General features: G+C 34.8%; 1 protein-coding gene and 2 long non-coding RNA genes across 4 annotated transcripts; 2 read left to right on the top strand and 1 right to left on the bottom strand.

Moving 5' to 3' along the window:
* Positions 1 to 26: 26 nt before the first annotated feature.
* On the bottom strand, positions 27 to 1,650 carry LOC128556242 (uncharacterized). Its single transcript, XR_008370509.1, has 3 exons — positions 1,596 to 1,650; positions 727 to 978; positions 27 to 302 (listed from the first exon to the last, which is right to left on the bottom strand). It is a non-coding gene; the product is annotated as an uncharacterized LOC128556242 (long non-coding RNA).
* A 150-nt stretch (positions 1,651 to 1,800) lies between these two features.
* Positions 1,801 to 20,120, top strand: LOC123551144 (baculoviral IAP repeat-containing protein 3-like). 2 transcript variants are annotated; one of them, XM_053540688.1, is made up of 6 exons: positions 1,801 to 1,948; positions 14,796 to 16,176; positions 17,219 to 17,406; positions 17,686 to 17,836; positions 18,061 to 18,306; positions 19,616 to 20,120. In XM_053540688.1, exons 2-6 carry the CDS (start codon positions 14,802 to 14,804, stop codon positions 19,810 to 19,812), a joined length of 2,157 nt encoding a protein of 718 aa, XP_053396663.1. In that variant the 5' UTR covers positions 1,801 to 1,948; positions 14,796 to 14,801; the 3' UTR covers positions 19,813 to 20,120. The 2 variants fall into 2 exon arrangements, with proteins under 2 accessions (XP_053396663.1, XP_053396662.1); XM_053540687.1 differs by lacking the exon at positions 1,801 to 1,948 and adding an exon at positions 13,149 to 13,723.
* Positions 20,121 to 20,129: 9 nt separating this feature from the next.
* Positions 20,130 to 25,589, top strand: LOC123551148 (uncharacterized). The gene is made up of 2 exons (XR_006686356.2): positions 20,130 to 21,392; positions 21,686 to 25,589. It is a non-coding gene; the product is annotated as an uncharacterized LOC123551148 (long non-coding RNA).
* The last annotated feature ends 1,893 nt before the right edge of the window (positions 25,590 to 27,482 follow it).

Below are 27,482 nucleotides of genomic sequence, written 5' to 3'. Positions count from 1 at the left end.
TAATTTACATTGCAATGTGAAATTGTTCTACCACTGTTCAAGCTCACTTCGAGTTTTAACATGTAATTGGGTGCACTTAGATTTTCAAGCAAAATCTGAACATTAGTCAAATATTAAATCCTGAACCGCTTTCTATTGTAGATTCAATCGATGTCCCATTCTACTACGTGGTAATTATAATTCGGTTGCAGTCACTCTTGGTCTTTCCCTGCGCACATCTAAAACTCTTTAATAAGAACATTTCGTTGGCGCGATACAGTAATTTCTTATTTTTCCCGAGCAATTGTGATGATCACGTGGCCCTGAAACGTTAAACAAAATTAAATATAGTAGCATATCATTAAAAACTAAACTGCATTGGTGCGACTTTATACCTTCAAAAATATATTAAAAGGTTGCTCCTATAAAAAAACAGCACATGACAATAATTTAACTATATAATTTTGCTTTACTTAGCATATTATCAATGCATATTCTTATTTGTCTCATCGAGCCTTGCCTTGAACTCAAGTTCGGAATCAAAGCCATCATACTCGACTATTTTCGATGACACGCCATATATAGTTATCATGAAAAAATAACAAGAGTAACAAGTTAACTAATGGTTTCCAAAATACCTTCTATTTACTAGTATATTATTATGTGTCGAAGTGCCTAACTATACCCCTTATTAAGGTTTATCTACTGTAACATTATTGAAATTAAATCAGTTATTTATATCCATACCTTCTAACAGCAACCGACATAGTCGTGACAAAGTTTGGTACGGAGACCTAGTTGAGCGTTGAAATCCTTGTCTGTGGTAATTCCGTTAAAGGATGTTCTCCACTTCTCAAATATTATGTCGTACAGCTTTTGGAAAATATAATACGTCAATTATGTCTTGCATGCCGATCACTCAGCAACCCTTTTAACATATATTGACAATTCCATTGATGCAGACTAGAAGTTTTGTTTTCTTTTTCATCTTTCATGTACCTAAAATAACAAATATAAGGACATGATAGAACATAATTATATCATACATATGCACGTTTATAGTATACAACATATGTTCAAGATATGCCTCGTTCTTTTAATATTATCTTCAAATGCTTAAATGAAGTTTACGGACCATCTAGTGCAAGCACTCTGACAATCAGTTATTCGAATTAATAGAACGTCCAGGCAAGCGTGATCACAGTTACATGAGCACCAGCCCGATGTTAGTCATGCTGGAAATTGGTGAGCCGGGGAAGGACATCAATTCAGTTGGTGAACCGGGAGGCAAAATTTTAGTTTACTGATTTTTCGGAAAGTTTAGATTCCAGTGACTAATGAAGGTATCACTGACATCTGTTTACCATAAAATAACACCCGTCAATGCTTGGATTTATCAGAAATGCATGTAAACTTTTGTTATGCGACATAATATGGTGTGGTGAATGGAGAAGTGTTTCCATGAAGTGCATTGTGCACGAATGTTCTCTTAAACGGAAGGCTTTCTTGAAAAATGCAAACGGAAATGATAAACTAGACGCATGTACGGGTACTTTAGACTATATGTCATTTTCGAATCTATTCGTTATCAATATAATAATCGCAAGTTTACTTACCGAATCGAGATGTTTTGACACAAAAAAAACCGCATCGGTAAGTGTTGCGCGCACCTGTTGATGACGTACTATACCACCCCTGTTTATTGTACTCTGAAATTTTAAATCTCTGACGCAAGTCTGTTTAATATTGCATATCAATAGAACGAGTCATAATCTAAAATAACCCACGCGTTTCTCTGTGTATTTTATATATAAATAGTAATGATACACTTGATTTATTAAACTAACACATTATATTAAGACGTGTTAAAAAATAGAGATTTAGGGATTGAATTTTCAACAAAAATATTATTTTTTGTAAAGTACTGATAAACGTTCGTATTTCTCCGGAATAGTGTTAACTTTTACAGGTAAAGTAAATTTTTTTTTACTGTTTTACACTAGTAAAAATGTAAAAATTGATAAAGAGAGAATGTGGCTGCTGGAGTCACTGGCGCCAGACCAGAAAGAAAATACCTCTGTACATGTTATACCCTGCCCCTAGGTATTCTATAAGAACCATGGTCATGAAGGGGAAGATATACTAACCCGTTTCAATCGCGCATTTCATACCTAAAACACGCAGTTCGGTAAATGTGTATTAAGGATATCAAACAAGTGGTAATTTATCTTCCATTGTGTACCGGTCATATTTCTTCAATACAGAACAGAACAGAACAGAACAGATAATTTATTCAGACTTGTACATGTGTACATCGTCAAATATACATTGAACATAATAAAACATCAATAAATGAAATCACAATGATCGAAGTTATACAGGATGTTCACATTTAACAGATACAGAGGATGAATTATTCTGTAATAATTGTTGATAAAGATAATCTATGTGACAATGCAGTTCTAAGATATAGACATACATTAATTAACATATTTCTATTTTCTGTCTTTAACATCTCAGTAAACATCTTCAATACATCTTATCTCAGAAAAACAACGCGTACTTTATAGTTATTTCAACGTTACACAAAAAAACTTGCTTGAACTTCCCTGGTTAAATTCCGTTCTAGATTACAAAACCATTCTGATTGGCTAATGTGAAAATATACGTCAATCGTCATTTTACTACACGTGTTCGCTAAAATGTGAAAAATGCAGCATAAATGTGCAAAATGAATAAAATAAACAGAACAGATGCAGACCGATGTACGATTTCAAATTAAAGATCATATACAAGATGAATTTTATTCATCATTTCGAGTTTTATTGTAAAAATGTGATTTTTTTTTAAATTCTGTTTTTGTTTGTTTACATTTCGCCAAACATGTGCACACTGCCGTGACCTCTAGACCGGATGTTTATTAGGGAAGGTCAAGCAAGTTTTTTCTGTAACGTTGACGAAAGCATAAAATATGTTGATAATCTCAGCAATATGGAATATTGAGACAATGTGACTGGTGCACGATGGAAGATAAATTATTGCTTGTTCAATATTGTAGGTACCCATTCACCGAACTGTGCGTTTAAGTTGAGAAATTTACAGTATATTTTCCCCTTCATGACCATGGTTCTTATAGAATACCTAGGGGCAGGGTATAACATGTACAGAGGCATTTTCATTCTGGTCTGGCGCCAGTGGCTGGAGTAGGGTATTATTATACGTAGTTATGTTGTCCATGATCTAGGGTTAACTAGGATAAAAATAGAGAATGAAAAATCTAAGCTGGAAAATTCTGGAAAATATATCGATACAATCTGTAGATAGAGACTGTATAGAGAATATTTCGAATGGAAAAATATCTCAAAATCATTCACTCCGAAAATGTTTAAAATATTTAAACCCGAATAATATTATCAGTTCGTAAATGATACGTAAATGTACCTAGTGGCAAAAATGCTACATCATTCGATGTAATTGATATAATGGCACATATAATACATCAGCAGTTCTCTGCTGGTAACTTTGGTTGATAATTTCACGAGTGCCTTTCAAAAGGCCAGTTGTTGTTTAAGGTCAAAAGGTAAAAGCAACTGTTGAATCGTAATGATTATATTTCATGCCTTTCATAATGTAGGGTATATACAAATGTAATGTTGTCTAGCCTTACGTGACACACAATCTTGACAGATGTCCCAAAACTAGTTGATAATTTTGTTAAATTTAGACTGTATCTTAGAAGAACATTTACTGTTACACCAACTAAATATTAATTTAAAAACTTAAACAAGTAGTTCATGTAATTCCATTATCAAGCCCATAATCGACCAAATAGCAAGGGACTGAGAACTTTGATCAATAAGACTGTCACAAAACCTTGCATTACCTGAAATGCATACAACTGCACAAAGGACATTCGTAAGAAATCATAAAGCACACATGTCCACCTCCGCGGCAGACCTTGCGACCTATAACTAACATCGGATATAGACTAATTTGAACGTGTTCAGAGATGAGTTACTTGATTTGTTTGCAATGACTACCGTGATCAAGCTCCTGGCTGTGTCACTTTGATGCTCATCGATCAAGGTTGGCAGTCTCTGCAAGACAGAAGGAAGACGTAGATCCAGACTTACGTAAACGTTTAAATCATGCATCACTTTCTGAAATTCAACGCTAAAGACCTCCTCAAATCTAGTGACAGGTGAACCCGTGGGATATTCACACTCTACCAAGTCGGTCTACAGTTTAGAGACTCATCACATCTACGCACTGTACGTGAATGAAAGCGCCAACCACGATCACAGATATTTTTAGCTCACCGGAGCACGAAGTGCTCAAAGGTGAGCTTTTGTGATCGCCCTGTGTCCATCGTCCGTCGTCGTCCGTCCGTCTGTCGTCAGTCGTCCATCGTCCTTCGCCAACAATTTGACTGTTAACACTCTAGAGATCACAATTTTGGTCCAATCTTAATGAAACTTTGTCAGAATGTTACTGTCAATAAAATCTTGGATGAGTTTAATATTGGGTCATCTGGGGTAAAAAAGTATGTCACCAGGTTAAATCAAAGGAAAAGCTTGTTAACAGTCTCTAGAGGTCACACTTTTGGCCCAATCTTAATGAAAGTTGGTCAGAATGTTACGCTCAATAAAATCTTGGACGAATTTGATATCAGGTCATCTGGGGTCAAAAACTAGGTCACCAGGTCAAATCAAAGAACAAGCTTGTTAACACTCTAGAGGTCACAATTTTAGCCCAATCTTTATGAAACTTGGCCAAAATATTACCCTCAATAAAATCTTGGAAGAATTTGATATTGGATCATCTAGGGTCAAACACTAGGTCACCAGGTCAAATCAAAGGAAAAGCTTTTTAACACTCTAGACGTCACAATTTTTGCCCAATCTTAATGAAACTTTGTCAGAATGTTACCCTCAATGAAATCTTGGAAGAGTTTGATATTGGATCATCTGGGGGTCAAAAACTAGGTCACCAGGTTAAATCAAAGGAAAAACTTATAAACACTCTAGAGGTCACAATTTTGGCCCACTCTTAATGAAACTTTGTCAGAATGTTACCCTCAATAAAATCTTGAAAGATTTGATATTGGGTCATCTGGAATTAAAAACTAGGTCGCCAGTTAAAATCAAAGGAAAAGCTTGTTAACACTCTAGAGGTCACAATTTTGGCCCAGTCGTAATGAAACTTAGTCAGAATGTTACCCTTAATAAAATCTTGAACGAGTTGGATATTTGGTCATCTGGCATTAAAAACTAGGTAACCAGGTCAAATCAAAGGAAAAAGCTTGTTAACACTGTATAGGCCACATTTATGACTGTATCTTCATGAAACTTAGTCAGAATGTTAACCTTGATTATCTCAAGGTCCAATTTGAACCTGGGTTATGTATTATTAAAAACTAGGTCACCAGGTCCAATCAAAGGAAAAGCTAGTTAACACTGTAGAGGCCACATTTATGAAAACATCTTAATGAAACTTAGTCAGAATGTTAATCTTGATGATGTATAGGTCATATTCAGATCTGGGTCAGTTGGGGTCCAAAACTAGGTCATTATATCAAATCAAAGGAAAAGCTTGTTAACACTTTAGAGGCCACATTTATGACTGTATCTTCTTGAAACTTAGTCAGAATGTTAATCTCGACGATCTTTAGGTCAAGTTCTAAATCTGGGTCATGTGGGGTAAAAAACTAGGTCATGGGGTCAAATCAAAGGAAAAGCTAGTTAACACTTTAGAGGCCACATTTATGACCATATCGTAATGAAACTTGGTCAGAATGTTAATCTTGATGATTTTTAGGTCAATAGGTCAGGTGAGTGATACAGGGCCTTCATGGCCCTCTGTTGTACTATTGGAGGATTCCAACAAGGGCGACACCCTCATGTTTACCACCAGTAATGGTTGTATCCTCCCCACGTGCAGAAAGTCAAAACTACTATTTTATAATGCACTTGACCTTTTCCAGAAGAGGGAAGAAAACAAAACTATTGCTAAGCAATAGAAATCTCCTACCCCCAGGGCATTTGTCATATTTTTCTACTGTAAGAACGACATGAATTTTAATCGAAGTTCCTGCATATTCTCAAAATGTCAGTTTTCATAAAAATGTTTGTTCTTTGAAAGTTAACAGAGAATCTGTACTTTGTGACTGGCGTATAGACAGACAGGTGGACGAACGGACTGATAAAGATAAAATAATTTATATATTTATATATTGTTTTCTATGTATATCCCAGATTTCCATGAAAAGATCTCTTGTACTTTAAAAGTAACTACAGAACCCACCATTTGTAACTTACGAAAGACAGAATACGGACGAAAGGACAGACAAACAGAGGAAACAAAATTATGTAGATATTCTCCTTATTGTGTTCTACCTGTTTATCAAGTTTCATTAAAAACTCGTGTAATTCTAAGTTATCGCAGAATAAAGATTTTGTCATATTCTTATTATTTATGACCAAAGCACTGTCACACCCTATATGACTCCCTTCGAATAAAGCTCTCCGGGGAGCTATATTCGGAGCACGTTTTCGTACATAGCTTCTTGCTATATAGGTGCAATATACGAACGCAAGCATGTGCAAATGCGGATATGTCTCCCTTTACATGGATTAAAATGCTTTAACAGTGATGTAAGAGTAATACAAAACATGAGTATGTGGAAGTGTTATTCTGATCATGGAGAAGCGGCGTAGGCATACTGATTTGCTCTTTTCTGTCCATGCATACGAATGAGTAAGAGAGTGAGCGTTCGTAGGTACGTACGTCCCGAAAATGGGTACCATTTGACTAACAAACATCAACGTTTACAAATATGATAACTGTCGAGTGAAATAGGTATATTGGTTTTAATTTAAGAAATAATTTATAGAAAAACAGTGTTTTATCACTATTTATACACGCCCGAGTGTATAAATAGTGATAAAGCTCTGCTTTGCTATAAATTATTTCGATTCTAATATGTTCTTTATTGTAAAATTTATATAAAATATGATGGAACTGTTTCTTCGCGCAAGCATGGCGCCAATAGTAGGTATTTGTTAAAACACGCCAGGACCGGAAACGGTAATACGTCTTTCGGCAGAATTCAGTTCGAGCGAAAATTATTGCGCATTATTCAGCAGAGCGAATAACTAATTCAGTATGTGTATAAATTAATCAAAATATTTGTGCAATGTGACATTTCGTTTAAAACATGTTATTAAGTAAAATATTTCATGAAATTTGAAAGCGCTATTTCTTGATGCGTACATGGTGCTAAATATCACGTTGACGTGACGTCAACATAACATCGCTGTGATGATAAAATCATTGTTAGCCATATTAGAATTTTTTATCTGTACCTGTACAAGCCCTTGATTTAGTCCAAATACATACTTGATCATACCATAACAGGCATTCATCTTCATGAGTCACCAAATTTGAAACAAATGTTGAATAGGCGTAAGTGAAGAATTCATTTTTGTATCTGAACAGCAACTGCAGAATTATAGCCCTTGAGTATAAAGACTGTAAGAAGTACTGATTGGCAAATAGTGGTTAAGTAACAACCCTTACATTAGATTTTAGACATCATATGTGAAATATTGTTATATAAACTGGTCACAAGATTTAACACAAATTTCATGTAGTTTCAAAGAAGAATAAACAGTAATGCTTTGGTAAAAAAGAGTTAAAGTTCGGTCGTCCGTATCCCTAGTTTTTTTTATATGTAGAAGCCTATACATTCTCTGTAAAAGTGAAAACAGGCGACACATTGAGCATGATCGCGAGGTTAAGACAACCAAATGCCGTTAGCCGGGCTCTGTATCTTGCTCGACATTCATTGTTTTACTATGAAAGATTAAATTAGGACTGCCGAGCCCGGCATTCCAGCTCTGTATTCTTTTTGTTCAGCTACATAAATTGGATATCGATGGCCGAGCTTTGCAATGCATCTCGGCATCCGGTTTTCACTACTACTATACAAATGTGAATGCCGATAACCAATCTCAGAGCCAACTCCACACACATTATTGAAAGTAGAGTGCGGATCCGAATTATTCTGTATTTCATGTTGCTTTCCAGAAATTAATTTCAAGATCTTGAATGAATTAGCAACTACGTGGTTTCTGTTGTATAAAGAGACCGAGAAGCCACTTGTATATATGGAACAAAGCTACAGGTGTTACATGTATAGCTCCAATTTTAGCAAAGGAGCTATGTACGGAGAATACAGCTCCACAGAAGCTATATACGAACTTGTGCACCGAATACAGCTCCAAGGGGAGCTGTTTCCGAAGAGAGCCATATAGGGTGTGACAAAGCACTCGTATTTGTTGCATAACCTTAGGACGGCCAGCACATATTTATGCAATCTCGCCAGGCATATGTATGTTTTTGACAACACAGAAAATGACGTCACTCGACCTTCAGCTATTTCCGGAAGTAAATAAAAATGAAAGTAGAAATGCTAAACTTGAAAACGAAAGCCGCATTTTGATTCGTAGATAGTCAGGGGTCACGCGCAGGGGTCGTCCCGTATAAATGTATGCGCGTGGACTTCTTTTTTTTTTTTTTTTTTTGCTATTGGGGAGCCAATTTTCAGCACTTTATTACGAATTGAAATTATCTGGGCTTTAGTACAGCATGTCAGCTTTTAATCTATGAAAAAATATTTGACCTCTGGATAAACAGAAATCCCACAGGGGTCCGTAACGGACCAAGGGTACATTGATAATTTTGGAACTTCATCAAATCGCCCAAAATGTCATTTTTGATGTTGTCTGAGAGTGTCAGTATATGCCTCAGGTGTAAGATATAACCGTATTTGAGAGCTGCAGACCTAGACATTTCAGAAATATTTTCAAAATAAGTTTCGTGTAATAAATGTTGTTTCTACGGAAGCGTGAAAGGGCCATCAGACGCTAATACGTTTTAGTACGTTAAGGCTGCGGAAAGGATATCAATAACAGAAATAACAACCACAAAGGTTGTCAAAACAACAAAGTAATAAGACATTATTAATCTCCATATTGGCGTTTATCCATATATGAACTTTCATAAAAGTCACATTTTTTTAAACAAATACATATTGAAAAATTCCTGCATGGCAATTAAGCATGAAAAAAATGAGGAATATGCCGTTTAATGTCATACTTAATAAGTGTATAAACTGATACCGCCGGCAGATTCATTCATCTGATCTTTGAAATTAAGAGACAATCTTCGAAATACTCGTATACACAATGTAATGTAGGGCAAATCCCGCTTGATATGTTTTCAGTTGTGCAAGTATATTATCAATTAGTTAGGAAGTTTTAGCAAGGATCTATGATTTGTCGAATAGTTCTATTCATAAGTTTGTTTTTATTCTTTCATAATAGTAGCCTAAGGGATTTATTTTTTGTAGTAAGACACCAACAATTATATTCATGTTGTTGGGGATACATATTCTGTGTTTTTAAATGATTCAAATGATTTAAATGTCTTTACTTAAATCGTCTAGTTGCAACAATACCTATATAAAGAATCCCAAAATCCATAATTCATCATTCGTGTATAATTGTTGTTGTTGACTGTAATATTCCAGTTTATCAATATTTCACGAATACTTTGACAATGGTTGAAATTTAACTTGAATATTTCTTCAGTCAGGATGGAACATTTAACAATGGAGTATTATTTTTCAGACATGCTTATAGGTAACATTTGTTTTTAAAGTTATGTGTAACATGTAAGATATTATAGATAACAAAAATATTTTTATGAAAACAAATAGATAGGTCATTCTATTTCCGGGTAAACAGTAAATATCTGTTTATCGTGACATCTCGCACCACATATAAGTTAATTAGGAAGCGGTTTGTTTATCTTGCTTTTTATAGTTGTTTGGATACACGCGTCAATGTACTGTAGGCTCCGTCTTAATTAATATTAATGAGCTTTACTACTTCTTGAATGTATGTATTGTTATATGATTGTGCAGTATAATCTTAGTGGAACTACATGTGGTAAATAAATATATAAAAGATGCCTGTGTTCTGACCATATACATATAATAAAACATGGTGTCAGAAGATAAGGAATTTAAACAGTATTATCAAAGGATAATATAAAAGATGGAGTTAAATATTTCAAAGGAAATAACTAGGCAGAATAAACTGGAATTTCAAAGGAAATGCAGAGATTTATAGAGAAATGCAAAGGAATTCAAGAATAATCTGTGGACTTAATTCTGTGTTAAATAAATTTGACATTTTCACCACATAAATGGGAGGATTGGCGATGCAGATTTATTCGATTCCGCTTCGCATCAAAATTAACGGAAGAACAAGGAGAAATCCAAGTCTCAAATTTGATATATGCTATGGCAATCGAGGCAAGAAACATTTTCAAGGCATTCAATTATAGTGATGCGGACTCAAAAGGTTTCGATAAAACTTTGGACAAATTCAATGAATATTTCGTTCCAGATAGAAATATAATTCACGAAAGAGCAAAATTCCACCAAAGGAAACAACAACCTGGAGAACAAGCTGAACAATTTATCCGAAACTTATACGAGATTGCGGACGGATGTGATTTCGAGAAAAGTAAACAAGACCAAATAAGGGATGCAATTGTAATTGGAATTAAAGATAAAGAATTATCTCAGAAAATGCAGCTGAAAGATAACTTGAATCTTGATGAGGCCATGACATTAGTTCGACAAACTGAAATGGTGAAAATCAAACTAAAGAACAATAAAAAGTCTTGGAAATATCGAAGAAGTTAAAACATCTGGTAGAAATTCACAACCGGTTGGACGTCAATCGCAGATGGACATAAGAAACCCTAGGAAACCGGAAAATCTGGAAACAAGATGTACTAGATGCAACTAGAACCACAGGCGAGGTAGCTGTCCAGTCTACGGAAAGACCTGTAGAAAATGCGGAAAGATAAATCACTTCGCGACATGTTGCAAAACAAAATCCATGCAAGAATAGAATGACACAAAAAAGTGATAGTGAAAATCATGGAAATTGTGGGATTATTGATCTTATCAATTGTGAAAATAAAAGGGAATCACCATGGATTATTAATCTGAACATTTGTAGGAAGTCAAATATTCAATTTAATATGATACAAGGGCTGACGCCACAACCATGTCCATAGCTTCATTTGTAAAACTAAGTCCCCGTCCAATTTTAAAGAAACCAAAATCTGTATTGAGATCCCCGCGTGGTAAAGTTAATGTTAAAGGTTACTTCATCGCCAAAACATTTAGAAATAATAGAAAATTTCTCCTTAGCGTATTTGTTCTCACAGCAAAGACCAAACAAATTTACTCAGTAGAGGGGCATGTTCTGCAATGAACTTAATCAGTCGTGTGGAAGAAATTCCGCAAAATGTATTCGGTCGTAAAGGCTTGATTAATGGCGATCTTGTCAAAATTGAATTAAAGCCAGATGCGATACCGTATTCAGTCACAACAGCGCGTCGTGTACCGGTAAGTAGAGGAAGAAATAGCGAGAATGGTTTAAGATTGTATTATAAACAAAAAAAGTCTCAGTGCCCACTGACTGGTGTGCACCCGTGGTCCACGTTTCAAAGGCAAACATTTAAGTACGAATCACAGTAGATTACAAAAAAAAAAAAAAAAAAATCAGTAAAGAGAGAGAGGTCTTGAGGTCTTCATGCTTCAAAATATTAGCCATATATCACCGAAACTTCCTGGTATGACTGTATTTTGTAGAAAAGAGCTTCAGAGGGTGGTAGAATTTATAAATTATTTGGGTAGATATGTAGAAAATTTAGAAAATTTAACCCATGATCATGGGTCCCATGACAAATGTTAAGACAGATCGGCCAGAAAAAAGCTTCAAACTTGCCGGAATCAGTTCAAGTGTATTTTGGTGTAAGAAATGATTTTGAGTTGTTAATGGATTTGTTTTGTTCAAAGAATAGTAATCCCAAAAGGTGAAAGAGTTATAGTACTTGAAAAACTACATAAAACATCAATGGATAAATAAAGAGTGAAATCTTGTACCACAAAAGGCGTGGTGGTGGTCTATTTAAAGACATTGAAGAGGCTATAAAAACTGTCAATTTTGTCAGGACGTAATGCCATGAAATAGGAGAGAACCGTTAAAACCATCGGACATTTCGCAAGGGCCGATCATTTAAAGAAACAGTATCTTGTCGTGACTGACTCTTATTCGAAATACATTGAAATAAGACACCACGGATAGTGTCATTCAAACATTGCAGAGCATATTCCTGCACTGGATACATGAGTCAATATACTGTAGGCTCCAACTCCATGAATATTAATTAGCTTTACTACTCCTTGAGTATATGTATTATTATATGACTGTGCATTATAATTATGTATGTAGAAATATAAGAAACAAGACCTGTTTCCATAGGATGACACATGCCCCCGATGGCACTTTGAATGAATAGTTATGGCCGATGTTAAAGTTTAGGACCTTTGACCTACGGACCTGGGTCTTGCGCGCGACACGTCGTCTTACTGTGCCACACATTCATGCGTAGTTATTTTAAAATCCATGCATGAATGACAAAGATATGGACCGGACATGCCCATCATTGCACTATCATGAAATATGACCTTTAACGTCTAAGTGTGACCTTGAATTTTGAGCTACAGACCTGGGGTTTTGCGCGCGACACGTCGTCTTACTGTGGTACACATTCATGCCCAATAATTTTAAAATCCATGCATGAATGACAAAGATATGGACCGGACACGCCCATCAATGCACTATCATGAAATATGACCTTTAACGTCTAAGTGTGACCTTGACCTTTGAGCTACGGACCTGGGTCTTGCGCGCGACACGTCATCTTACTGTGCCACACATTTATTCGTAGTTACTTGAAAATCCATCCATGGATGACAAAGATATGGACCGGACACGCCCATCAATGCACTATCATGAAAAATGACCTTTAACGTCTAAGTGTGACCTTGACCTTTGAGCTACGGACCTGGGTCTTGCGCGCGACACGTCGTCTTACTGTGGTACACATTCATGCCAAGTTATTTGAAAATCCATCCATGGATGACAAAGATATGGACCGGACACGAAAATTGCGGACAGACCGACAGACCGACAGACGGTTCAAAATCTATGTGCTTCCCTTCGGGGGCATAAAAAGTAGTGTCCTGATTACTTATGCAGTCAAGTTTATCAAAGGCATTTAGTGTGGATGTGAAGTATAACACTTGTAATGTTTCTTTATTGATGAGTCATTGTTTATTGACCTAGTTTTGAGACATCATATATGTATGTTTTTATATATTCCTCTTGTGTTCCAGAAAGTTCTACCACAATACTGATAAACTGAGTGTAACAATCATTTTAAAAGTGTGGATTGTTTTTGTGTTTTCCAGAATGTTCTCTATATTCATAGTGTTACATGAAAGTTATGGAACTTTCCATGATATATTAAATAGAAAGCTGGCTCAAGACAGCGGAGAATCTTCAGTTAAAATATTGTTAAAAGCTCTTTATTTCTTAATAACAAAATATTACCAGTTTGACATTTGAAGGATTTACATTAAAATTGTGGATTTTAAAACTTATCTTTGAAGAGAGGATTTATATTCTTTGAATGTACTTAAGTTGGGAAATATTGTGGAATTTATACTGATTGGATTTGAATTTGACCAAGACAGAATTTTGACTATTTTTGCACATTAGATTACATTTTACGGCTATGTGATATGTTTAAGGTATTTGAATTGTTAATTTAAGAATAAAATTTTGTTATTGTCTTTGTCCCTTTTATACTGTGACACTGTTGGGTTTTTACGAAGTCAGTCAGTAAGTAAGTAAGTAAGTAAGCAAATTCTTTATTTATAGAGGTAACCAATTTAGCAAAGCTTCCAAGAGGCAGCCCTCTTAGGGCATCATACTATTTTTTCCTGGGATCCCAGCTAAATATAGATTTTAAGGTTAAATATAGCTAGACTTCTTGAAAAACTCTGATTGAATGTGGGAAGGTCGTCTTTTAAACCCAATTGACGTAATTTTTATTTATATTCAAGATTCGTTTTATAAATAACATGGAATTACGTTGTGTTATTTATGGATATCTAAATGAGTATATATAGTAACTTTGCCATTATTAAGTGCAAACAGGATATAAAATCGGTAGACATTAATACAATAGCATTGAAGTACACTATAAATCTAGGTTAAACCTTAAACTAGTCAGTATATTATAATTATACGTTTAGGGGCGAATTAATGTTTGCATATGTTAATATACAATTATCGGCTTTTTCATAGGTTGATATCAAGATTTATCAACCGAAAAAAGTTATATTCACCGAGCCGAAGGCGAGGTGAATATAATTTTTTGAGGGTTGATAAATCCTGATATCAACCTATGAAAAAGTCAATAATTGTTATATTACATGAATAGATGTATAGTCAGACATGTTATTACAATTGTATTCTCATTTAATTAGACAATTGAAGTTGGAAATATTGCCATCTATTTTTAGACCATATCAGGTTGATATTGTTTTTCCAAGCATCTACTTCGATCTATTTTTATTATCCTACTACTTATAACCCAAGATAAGTTGATATGACATTTACTCATTACTTTTCGAACCGTGATATGACATTTACTCATTACTTTTCGAACCGTTTTCAGCCAGTCAGAGAAACAATAGAATACAGTCATGTAATAGATATAACTGAAACGGTGTTCGCGGCGCATACATCATGTCTGTGAAATATTTTTATTTATGAGACTCATCTGTACATTGTATTATGTTATTTCTTTCATTACAGGTAAAGATGGAACTTCTAGCCAAGAGAAATGGTTTATACAATAGAACATTAGTATGCACACTTTTACTACTAATGTTTATTACCAAAATTGCAAACAATAAGGAAACCGGAAATTCCAAACTAAAACTGAAACAAGCGGGAACTCTAACCTGTACGGATCTTGTTCTGTGCGTGCAGAAAATATCGATTGCTAGTAAAATCCTGTCATGTTTTCCAAATTGTGTGCTACAAAATTACACAGAATTTGGAAATCATGACAATATTTCATCAGTAATCGAGGTAATAACTATTCAACAGAAACGGGAAAATAAACTCCTCGGATGTTGTTGGGACATTATCAGGGATATATCGATCCTCAGAAGGAAACAAATACGAAGAGAACAATACACAGGCTTAATTTCCTACTGGAATTTAAATGACAAAAATACTACAGCAATATTGAGGAAGGAATATTCAATAATAGATGTAATTTCATACATAATAGTTCTATTTGCAACTTTGTATACATGTACTAATTCAACGTTTTACTATCAAAAGCCTGAACATTTGTCAATATCAAAAGATAAAAGTAAAACTCGATATTCTTATGACTATATATTTCATCTAGGAAACCAGACTGTTTTCGGATTAAAGGTTTATCATCTTTCGCTGAAACAATACTTGAATGAAATAAACAAAGAAAGTGACAAGAATGTCAAACGTATGTATCATGAATGGGCTAGGTACGAATCATTCAAAACCTTCCCAAAAGACTGTGCAGTATCATTTCTGCGCTTAGCACAAGCTGGTTTTTATTACACTGGGAAAGGGGTGAAGACCGCTTGCTTTTCTTGTGGGTTAAAGAATGAAAAGTGGACAGGTAATGAATCGGTGATTGAATTACATAAAAGACTCTCACCAAAATGTAAGTTTATAAATGGAGAGAGAACTGAAAATGTTCCAATTCATGGAATCGAGAAATCGGAACAAAACCAATCTGGCGGTGCATGTGGAGGTCCCGAGGATTTGTCTGCAAACAATATAGTCAGGGAAACGGATCAAAGAGAGCATATAGAACATAGTAGCGAAATAACAAGAACTGGAAATGAAGTGCCACAGGAAACGGAACAAAATTTAGAACCAACAAACACAACTCCTGGTAACAGTTACCCGAACCCTGCGGAAAATGAAAGGCATTCCATACTTCAGAATGGATATTCAGGACAGCATTCGGAATACCGTCCGACAGAAGAGATTCAGCATTTCCCTGGAATAACAAACGAACAACCAAAGCATCCCGATTATGCAACTAGGGGCGTAAGACTCTCATCGTTTTCGCAATGGCAACTGGGTCACGTGATGAAACCGGAAGATTTAGCAGAAGCAGGATTTTTCTTTTGTGGTACGTTATTCTTGTTCCAAATCAGAAAGTCTATTAGATAACTATGGCCTACAGATAAACCTCAATTATCGACATATACATGCCAGGTTCAGCTAAATGAACGTTAAACTAAACTTAATACTATTTAAAAGATACTAGTTCACAATTTTAGAGGTAGGCATAACCAGTTAAAATTTTATAAAAACTGTATATATAAATGTTATTGACATGTGGGAATTTTGCACACCATCTCTCCGTGGCGAGAAAAGCGTCGGAGATGTGTTTGAAATGATATTGCATAAGTTGATTCTACATAATATATTTAGTACCGCTTTTCATTTCGTTATTTTATGTTTGAAATGTATCAAGTTCTTGTTTGATAGGCTTTTTACCCAAATCGCGAACGAGTGACTTAAACATTGCACTTGCAAACATAGTAAGATAAGTAGACACCAGGAAGATTGTATACAAATTAAAATGTAAGTTTATTTATCAGCCGATTTATGAATAACACAACTGTCAGGCATTTTCGAAATCTAAAAGGATATTTCAAAACATGGAGTTATAATAGATTATGATTCTTTTTCAAGTCGCATGTGCTTATCACGAATCCGCTCACGTCTGCCTGATTTTACTCAATAGAATCTGTCTAAAATATTGTAAATTGTTATTATAAAGTATGTGAAAACACGAGATCATGAGTAACAACCCGGAAGTCAATAATTCGAAAAAGCTGTGCGCATAAAAGTTGTACGTAAACAAGCGAATCGGATAGTCATGAATTGATCTGTAACATTGAATTAATGTAGGTTTAAAGTAGCTTAACTATATTGAATGGAGCAAATATGCATGTTTAAGGAAAAAATTAAAATACGCTGATGACAAAAATTTGATATATACTCGCAAATAAATAAAAATAATGAAAAACAAAAGACGTCTACAGAAATATATTTTCCTTTGTCCATCTGTCAGTTTGTTTGTATGTGTATATTGTTAGACATGTAATATTTCAAAATTTATAAAAGTTAGTTAATTGACACACACATGTTATTATATAACACAGGAATGCAAGATTTGGTGAGATGTTTCTTCTGTGGTGGTGGAATGAAAAACTGGGAGTATGGAGACAGTCCCTGGATTGAGCATGCTAGATGGTTCCCGACGTGCGCATATCTAAAACAATGCAAGGGAGAAGACTTTGTAAATTTGTGTCAGATATCAAATATGACTTTTCCGACACAGACCAATTTTGTAAGTATTCTGATGCATTGTGTCAATAAAAAGTGAATTTAACAAAATTTAATAACTGCTTAAGAAAAAACGAAGTAAATACGTTTAGATACTGAAGATGTTTAAGTTGCAAAGAAAATCATATTTTGTTTGGTAATACAAGACAACACATCAGTATGTTAAATAATACGATCTTCACTAAGTGCTTCAAGCAGGCATTGTTCTGCCTGTGATAATTACATATAATGTACATTGTATAAGCTGTAGTTCAGTAACTTCATAGTTTATGTTCTTTTTCAGCAACTGCGAGATTTAGATTCACAACAAGCAAACATTGTTGAAGACCAGTACATTACAGATTTGAACAGTATTGCCGCTAAACGTGTTCTCGACATGGGGTACATGCAGACACAGGTCGAAGATGCAATCAGGAACATAAGGCAACGTATAGGTACATAATTCCTTTTAATTTCTGCAATGTTTACTTTTGCATATTACTTGTCCATATAAAGTTTCCATATGAATTGTGTTTTGTAGACATGGAAACTCCTTACCTTAACCAATACAATACTCTTGCATTTCTGTAGTCCCTCTGATCAAAAAGTATCATCTGGTACTTTTGAATTAGAACATATTGACTTTTTATTTCACCTTTGACGTCTTGTTAAATATCAGGTCCAAATGAAGAACTGAAAGCACAAAACATATTAGAGTATCTTCTGGACAACAGTTATACAAGATCTAATGCATCTGCTACAAGAACGACGACACAAGGACAGCAGAGCAACACCACTCACAACAGAAGTCAATCATCTTCTCCAAACACGCGTCAGTCGGACCAGTCTAATGTCTCCATAGATACAACCGAGAGAACTTCGCCAGAACGATCTCCAGACAAAACACCAAAAGCAACAAAAGATGGTATTTATAAGTTTTTGTCGTGTTGAGCGACCTGTTGAGTTTCCACTTTTTCTATCTTATTATCACAGCAGCATTGTTTGTGCCATGTGGTGGTTGTAAAATGTCTCCCCGTACATTCAGTCAGGGCTGTTATATTTCGATCTTCACGACATTTTGTACTATTTAGTTTCTCAGCGTGGAAATTTCGGTCTGGGTGGTTCCAATATTCCCGCTTTTATAGCTTTGGATATTGGTGGCTGCTTTTCAACTGTTGTCTTTGCAGGCTTCATTACCCCAGATCCCCTTTCTAAATTCCAGTTTGTTTAGTTCTGCCCCTCGTTTTCTCATTTAAGGCAAACCCATTATTTTAATTGGGGACCATACGCCGCTTTTCATGGAATTACATGATAGTGTAATTGAAAGCCTATGAACAAACATGCATATGTCTCTGAACTGCCTTTGTTTTGTTCTTGTAGCATGTGTAAATGTTGAGTTCTACTCAACCCGGAGCTAGAGGGCGTGGACGGTAGCTTCCATTTCCACTACCCTCCATGAACAGGCTCAGTCAAAACGAGCCTGCAACATTTTTGTTTTTGTCGTGTTGAGCAATCTGTGAAGTTTCCACTTTATAATTTTATCTAAATAGCCTACTCAAGAAAAATGATAACATTATCGAGGGTGAGATGTACGATCATAGGAATACCAATCTGCTTTCCACAAATAATCAGATATTTGATAAACAGTCATTTTATAAATAGTATTAGATTGGAATCATCAGAGCCTTTATCAAACACTGTTTCATTAGGTAAACCTTTAAATATTTCAATATGATGTCATACGTTGACAGCCTAAACATTTCATGGTAACTTTAAAAGCTGCATAGAAATAATAGTGGCAAATAGATCCCTTTCAATACAAGCAGTAAATAAGTCGACCAGCTGGTCTTCCAAACAGAAATGTATCTTATTTTTATCAAAGTCCTTAAAGGTATGACATAAATGTCCCGTAGAGTATAGACCGCGAATATGTCCCTTTTCATGTTCTTACATGATGTTATTGTTGCCAAATAGGCAATTCCCAGAGAGTCTTCCTCAGACTATATAATTCTTGTTGCCCCATAATGACAAAAGTACAGCAACCAGTGAGACCTGGACGTAGCTCTCTACTTGTGTTCACTTAAATTTTCCACTGTTCGTATTTGTGATGTGCATATTATATTAGTATCATTTATGACTGAATGATTTACGAGTTATTTTCAAGCTTTAATTATCTTTTCTACATTATTTTATATGTTTATATTTTCATAGTATTTACTATTTAATTTTTTTAGAGAGAAAGACATTGAAGGAAGAAAATCGACATCTGAAGGAACAGATGATGTGCAAAATTTGCATGGATAAAGATGCAAATACTGTGTTTCTTCCATGTGGACATTTGGTGTCGTGTGTTGAATGTGCGCATGCGCTAAGAAAATGCGCCGTTTGTCGCACAGTTATTCAGGGGACAGTAAGAGCATATCCGGCATAATAAGAGTGTAAATATCAACTTCAAAACCTCTAGAAGGATGAGAAATAATGGTTGCAAAACCTTAGCAATTCTGTTGGAACAAATATCAGGTCATGAAAATGAACATTTTTTAATTAAAATGCTTCATGTTATAACAGTAATATTGTGTCTGTGTAGCATTATAAAGTGTGCATTATTTTTATAACTGTACGTTCTACATTCAAAATTGAATAATTTACAACGCACTTCTTCAAATGTTTTCACCTCTTTAGGTTTTAGTGGGAGAAGCAGACCCTACGTGTTACAGTATTATTTCTGACACAAGTGGGTATCAAATTGTGCATCCCCTTTTATCTACTTTAACATCACCAATTAGTATTTTCTATGACATAATTATGGTATGCGTTTTTATATAGTATATATGTTTTAAGACTAGTTCTATATATGTACGCGATGATCGTATGATTCTTCGAGTTTTTAACAGTTATTAGATGGTTTAGTCTAAATATTTCGTTCATAATTTTAATATTGTGTTAGCTTTTTTATTAGAGTTTACAAATTTAATGTATATGATAAGATACTGATAAATATGCGAGTTTTGTTTCTGATTCAATGAAATTGTTTAAGGCACATTTAATTCAACACTCTTGTCTTTCATTGGAATACCATTTTATATTATATTATTTTGTTTACGATTCAGTGCAGTTAAGTTTAGGGCATTGGAATACCTTTGTAGCTTATTTTGTTTACATTTTATTGCAATTAAGTTTAAGGCACATTAAATTCCACACTCTTGTCTTTCAGTGGGATATCTTTCAAAATTATTTTGTTTACCCTTCAGTTTAACGCACTCTTGCCTTTGTTTTGTCTTGTTTCATGTTTTGCCGTTCTAATAATTGGTAATAAATTGTGATTGATTACCATGTTTATTTTCTCATAACAAGAATTTAGCATGCATGGTGATATATAAATAAGTCTATATTAAGATAAGTAACTTTTTTCATTAATTTAAATACTACCTGAAACTCTGACCGTTATTGCAAGTCTGTATTAAGATAAATAAACGTTTTCATTAATCTGTCCGTTATGGTTGATGCTCCTTTGAATTTTAACTCGGTCCATTCACAATCTATCAGAGGTTTCTAATGTCACTTTGTTCAACCATTTACGGAAATAAGATTTCATTTCAGTTGCAGGTCAAACTTGACAAATATTTTGTGACCTGTTCATACCACTCTCTAGGGCGGGATGTTCTAAGGTACTAGGTGACATTCTGTTTTTAAGATTATCTGGAACGCTTGCAGCAAGTTCTCATTCACGATAAAATGTTTAAACCTTGAAAACTTGACATACAATTTCTGGTACTGTATTGTTCTGTTCATAACTCTTATGTTAAAAGTATAAATTTAAACCCAGATCAAGATATCAAAATACATAAATGTATCCTTTTATTCATGTCTATATATTTTGATGAAGAAAGCCGCCATTATTGAAATATATATTCAAGATGATTGTAGGTTGTAGGCGTGACTATCATCACCTGATCGAAGGTCAAAGTCATACAAATGGGTTGAAATCTGTGGTGTCTGATGCACATATAGGTATTTAACCACTTATATAATTGGCAGTATATGTAGCACGTTATTTAGTTTTCATTTCGATTGTTGTATTTAGGGATAATATGTTAAAGCAATAAATGTGATATATGTAACCAGTACCTCATTTCCGCAATCCTGTAGGAAAATTGTTGTGATGGATTTATTTGTTAACTGCATGCCTGTTTTGTATTCAAATAGTTTTTATGTCTCCTAAGTCTTTCGTTAGCTTTTATATTTTTTTAATAGTTGATATTTCAATTCATATGTAGTTTTCATGTCGATTGTTATATTTGTAGATTATGTGTTATAGAACTATGGTTCGAAGCCAGTACGTCGTTCCCACAGTCCTGTAGGAAAATTGTTATTGATAATGTTTTGTAAAATGATTTATTTGTTGACTGCATGCTTGTTTTCAATTACGATAGTTTTTAGCTCACCTGTCAGAAAGTGACAAGGTGAGCTTTTGTGATCGCGTGGCGTCCGTCGTCCGTCGTCCGTCCGTGCGTCCGTCCGTAAACTTTTGCTTGTGACCACTCTAGAGGTCACATTTTTCATGGGATCTTTATGAAAGTTGGTCAGAATGTTCACCTTGATGATATCTAGGTCAAGTTCGAAACTGGGTCACGTGTCTTTAAAAACTAGGTCAGTAAGTCAAATAATAGAAAAACCTTGTGACCTCCCTAAAGGCCATATTTTTTATGGGATCTATATGAAAGTTGGTCAGAATGTTTATCTTGATAATATCTAGATCAAGTTCGAAACTGGGTCACGTGCGGTCAAAAACTAGGTCAGTAGGTCTAAAAATAGAAAAACATTGTGACCTCTCTAGAGGCCATATATTTCATGAGATCTTCATGAAAATTGGTCAGAATGTTCACCTTGATGATTTCTTAGTTAGTTTCGAAAGTGGGTCACGTGCCATCAAAAACTAGGTCAGTAGGTCAAATAATAGAAAAACCTTGTGACCTCTCTAGAGGCCATATTTTTCATGGGATCTGTATGAAAGTTGGTCTGAATGTTCATCTTGATGATATCTAGGTCAAATCCGAAACAGGGTCATGTGCAGTCAAAAACTAGGTCAGTAGGTATAAAAAAAGAAAAACCTTGTGACCTCTCTATAGGCCATATATTTCACAAAATCTTCATGAAAATTGGTCAGAATGTTTATCTTGATGATATCTAGGTCAAATTCGAAAGTGGGTCACGTGCCTTTAAAAACTAGGTCAGTAGGTCTAAACATAGAAAAACCTTGTGACCTCTCTAAAGGCCATATTTTTTATGGTCTGTATGAAAGTTGGTCTGAATGTTCATCTTGATGATATCTAGGTCTAGTTTGAAAGTGGGTCACGTGCCTTCAAAACCTAGGTCAGTAGGTCAAATAATAGAAAAACTTTGTGACCTCTCTAGAGGCCATATTTTTCATGGGATCTGTATGAAAATTGGTCTGAATGTTTACCTTGATGATATATAGGTCAAGTCCGAAACAGGGTCATGTGCGGTCAAAAACTAGGTCAGTAGGTCTAAAAATAGAAAAACCTTGTGACCTCTCTAGAGGCCATATATTTCACTGGATATTCATGAAAATTAGTGAGAATGTTTTCTTTGATAATATCTAGCTCAAGTTCGAAACTGGGTCACGTGCCTTCAAAAACTAGGTCAGTAGGTCTAAAAATAGAAAAACCTTGTGACCTCTCTAGAGGCAATATATTTCACAAGATCTTCATGAAAATTGGTCAGAACGTTCACCCTGATGATATCTAGGTCAAGTTCGAAACTGGGTCACGTGCCGTCAAAAACTAGGTCAGTAGGTCAAATAATAGAAAAACATTGTGACCTCTCTAAAGGCCATATTTTTCATGGAATCTGTATGAAAGTTGGTCTGAATGTTTATCTTGATAATATATAGGTCAAGTTTGAAACTGGGTCAACTGCGATAAAAAACTAGGTCAGTAGGTCTTGAAATAGAAAAACCTTGTGACCTCTCTAGAGGCCATACCCTTGAATGGATCTTCATGAAAATTAGTCAGAATGTTCACCTTGATGATATCTAGGTCAGGTTCGAAACTGGGTCACGTGTCTTATAAAAATAGGTCAGTAGGTCAAATAATGGAAAAACATTGTGACCTCTCTAGAGGCCATACTTTTCATGGGATCTGTATGAATGTTGGTCTGAATGTTTTTCTTGATAATATATAGGTCAAGTTTGAAACTGGGTCAACTGCGATAAAAAACTAGGTCAGTAGGTCTTGAAATAGAAAAACCTTGTGACCTCTCTAGAGGCCATACCCTTGAATGGATCTTCATGAAAATTAGTCAGAATGTTCACCTTGATGATATCTAGGTCAGGTTCGAAACTGGGTCACGTGTCTTATAAAAATAGGTAAGTAGGTCAAATAATAAAAAAACCTTGAGACCTCTCTAGAGGCCATACTTTTCATTGGATCTGTATGAAAGTTAGTCTGAATGTTCATCTTGCTGATATCTAGGTCAAGTTCGAAACTGGGTCAGCTACGATCACAAACTAGGTCAGTAGGTCTAAAATTAGAAAAATTTTTTGACCTCTCTAGAGGCCATATTTTTCAATGGATCTTCATGAAAATTGATCTGAATGTTCACCTTGAAGATATCTAGGTCAGTTTCGAAACTGGGTCACGTGCCGTCAAAAACTAGGCCAGTAGGTATAAAAATAGAAAAACCTTGTGACCTCTCTAGAGGCCATATTTTTCATGAGATTTTCATGAAAATTAGTGAAAATGTTCACCTTGATGATATCTAGGTAAAGTTCAAAACAGGGTTACGTACCTTCGAAAACTAGGTCAATAGGTCAAATAATAGGAAAACCTTGTGACCTCTCTAGAGACCATATTTTTCAATGGATCTTCATGAAAATTGGTCAGAATTTTTATCTTGATAATATGTAGGTCAAGTTCAAAACTGGGTCACATGAGCTCAAAAACTAGGTCACTATGTCAAATAATAGAAAAAACGACATCATACTCAAAACTGGGTCATGTGGGAAGAGGTGAGCGATTTAGGACCATCATGGTCCTCTTGTTTTTTATCTTAACTGGTATTTTTCCTCAGTCTTTCGGCAACTTTATACATCGAATATGTGTTTTAATTATTGTTGTTAAAATTGTTGTTGTTTTAATTTATATTAACTTTTTTTTGAAAGAAAGTGTTCATACTTCGTATATATGTCTGATATTTCACACATTCTTGTAGTGTGTATGATTAAAATAATTGACCAACAATGTTGACACAAATGAATGATATGTCGTTAATATAACATTTATTTATATCACCTAAACACAAAGTGATCGAGGATGAGCTATTGTTTTCTCCGTTTCTCTGTCCAGTCGTCCTCCGCTAGTTTTAATACTGTTATAGAGTGTATGTAGCCAGACAAATTGTCAAGTTAGGTATTGATTAAGCTTGTTTATACATAATAGCTTATGATCCGTAGGTAGTCATCATTATACTTACACAGTATGTATGAAATTATAAAATTTCGGACAATCTAGATACTGGGTAAGGGGAAGTGTGCTTCAAAATACCTGAGATATATGGTCATTGACTAACGTTGCAATTGTAATGATTTTGTGTGTGACTACTAGTTGCAATCTGATTATCTCAACCTTAATGCTACCTCTTGTATGTAAGGCGCAATATCGGACAACGTTCAGACACATTACGGTAAAAGGGCGGTCAACTTTTAAGACATTGTGAGAATACTGTTTAATAAGAAAACATTTCTTTAAAATTGAAAAGCTATGTAGAAATAATGTAAAGAACTTTGGAGGTGTTTGCTGCTCTCGGAAGTTGAATATTTAATAGAATGTGAAATTTGCTTATCAATGCAAGTACTTGACCCTGTATTACCTTTGAAAGAGAGCTGCGGATTCAGTAAAAGTCGTTGGTCTTGACACCACTTGTCAAATCGTCTTAAATACTATCACACGAGGCTTTTGTATGAAGAGAGAACGTGTCTTGGAGTTTCATCGGAATTACGTGAATGCCTTATGTACTCACCATGATGCTGGAACAGACTTCAAAGAGTCTTTCGAGACATCTGGAAAACAGCTCATCTGAACATCTACTAATTATAGAATTTACATGTTTGGACTGATGGAGAATCCATGCTGCATGATACTTAACTGGATACTGCATAATTCATCAATTTGAAAAGGTTATCATCATTTGACTTACTGAGAATCTCAATAAATCATTGTAAGGCTGTGAGTTATACTAGTCTTACGATGATTAGATCACTTGAGGATAACCCTATGACATCTGAAAAAGAAGACATGTATTGCATCTTCACGCATAGACCACATAGTTCTGAAATTCATAAAAGACGAAGATAACTATCTAAAAACTGAATTTATAGAAGGACTTCAACATCCATTAATTGAATAAATGATTCAAACAGAAACATGGAACAAAATATTCTGGTTGTGACGGTATAAACCCATATTACATAGTACAATTTTGATTACAAGTATACAGTATTTTAGTGTCGTTCTGAAAAGGATTCACTTAAGCTGCATAAATGTTAGACGTACTTTTTTTACAATTCTAGGAATTTACTTTTACTAGAAGCAATTTTCCTGAAAGACTTGACAGCTTATTCGGGGAAATTTATTATCTGATAAAATGTGAATATCCTGAAGGAATGAGTGGCAAAATTGACTTGTAAAAAAATTTGATACGTCGGGACAGGGCATCAAATTCGTGCCAAATGAGTATTCATCATTTAATGATCTTGGATAATTTTGCATGTGAAATACTAGTAATTAAGAGTGTCTAGCAGTTTAGAGTTTTCAAATCTTTTCTTCTATATTCAATTACTGTTCTTTTTTTAGCTCGACTATTTAACGTCGGCGTCGGCGTCGGCGTCGGCGTCGGCGTCGGCGTCGGCGTCACACCTTGGTTAAAGGTTTGCATGCAAGTACATATGGTTATCATTTAAAGGCATATTGCTTTGAAACTTATTTTTCCTTTTTCTAGGTCAATTACCAGCCTCACTGAATCAAGTCCCATAACTCTGACATGTATTTTGGCCAAATTATGCCCCCTTTTGGACTTAAAACTTTTGGTTAAAGTTTTACATGCAGGTTACTATCTCCAAAACTAATGCAGATAATGAATTGAAACTTAAAATGTGTCTTCGGGATTATGAAACTAGGTGATAGCATCAAGTCCCATAACTCTGACATGCAAATTATGCCCCTTTTGGAATTAGAAAATCCTGGTTAAAGTTTTGCGTGCAAGTAGATAATGGCTATCATTTAAAAGCATATAGCTGTCAAGTCTCATAATTCTGACATGTATTTTGGGCAAATTATGACCCCTGGTGGACTTAAAAAATTCTGGTTAAAGTTTTCCATGCATGTTACTATCATCAAAACTAATGCAAGTATTGAAATGAAACTTCACATGTGTCTTCGGGGTTATAAAACTAGTTGATAGCACCAAGTTCAATAACTCTGACTTGAACTTTGTCCAAATTATGCCCTCTTTTTGACTTTGAAAATCCTGGTTAAAGTTTTGCATGCAAGTACATATAGCTATTACTTAAAAGGCATATAGATTTGAAATTTCTTTTTCTAGATCAATTGCCAACCTCACTGGGTCAGGTCCCTTAACTCTGACATGCATTAAGAACAAATTATGCCCCCTTTTGGACTTAAAACTTCTGCTTAAAGTTTTGCATGCAAGTTACCATCTGCAAAACAAATGTAGACATTATATTGAAACTTCACTTGTGTCTTCAGGGTTATAAAACTAGTTGATTGCATCAAGTCCCATAACTCTGACTTGTATTTTGGACAAATTATGCCCCCTTTTGGACTTAGAAAACTTCTGGTTAAAGTTTTCGTTGAAACTCTATTGGTATCTTTACATTAGATTAATATTCCTGCTTTTGTGACAAAGATTCGAAAAGTCGAGCACTGGCTGTCTTACGGACAGCTCTTGTTTAAGGAAACAGTTTAGTCGAGGTAAAGGAACGTTAATACAAAATGTCGGTTTATTTCATTGTGGTTTGCGCAGAAATAATACAAAAATATTACTCGTGGAAACAATTTTTAT

Source organism: Mercenaria mercenaria, chromosome 4 (assembly GCF_021730395.1).
Source record: "Mercenaria mercenaria strain notata chromosome 4, MADL_Memer_1, whole genome shotgun sequence".
In the NCBI taxonomy this organism is placed as follows: Eukaryota; Metazoa; Mollusca; class Bivalvia; order Venerida; family Veneridae; genus Mercenaria; species Mercenaria mercenaria.
This window is presented reverse-complemented; position numbering and strand designations above follow the sequence as displayed.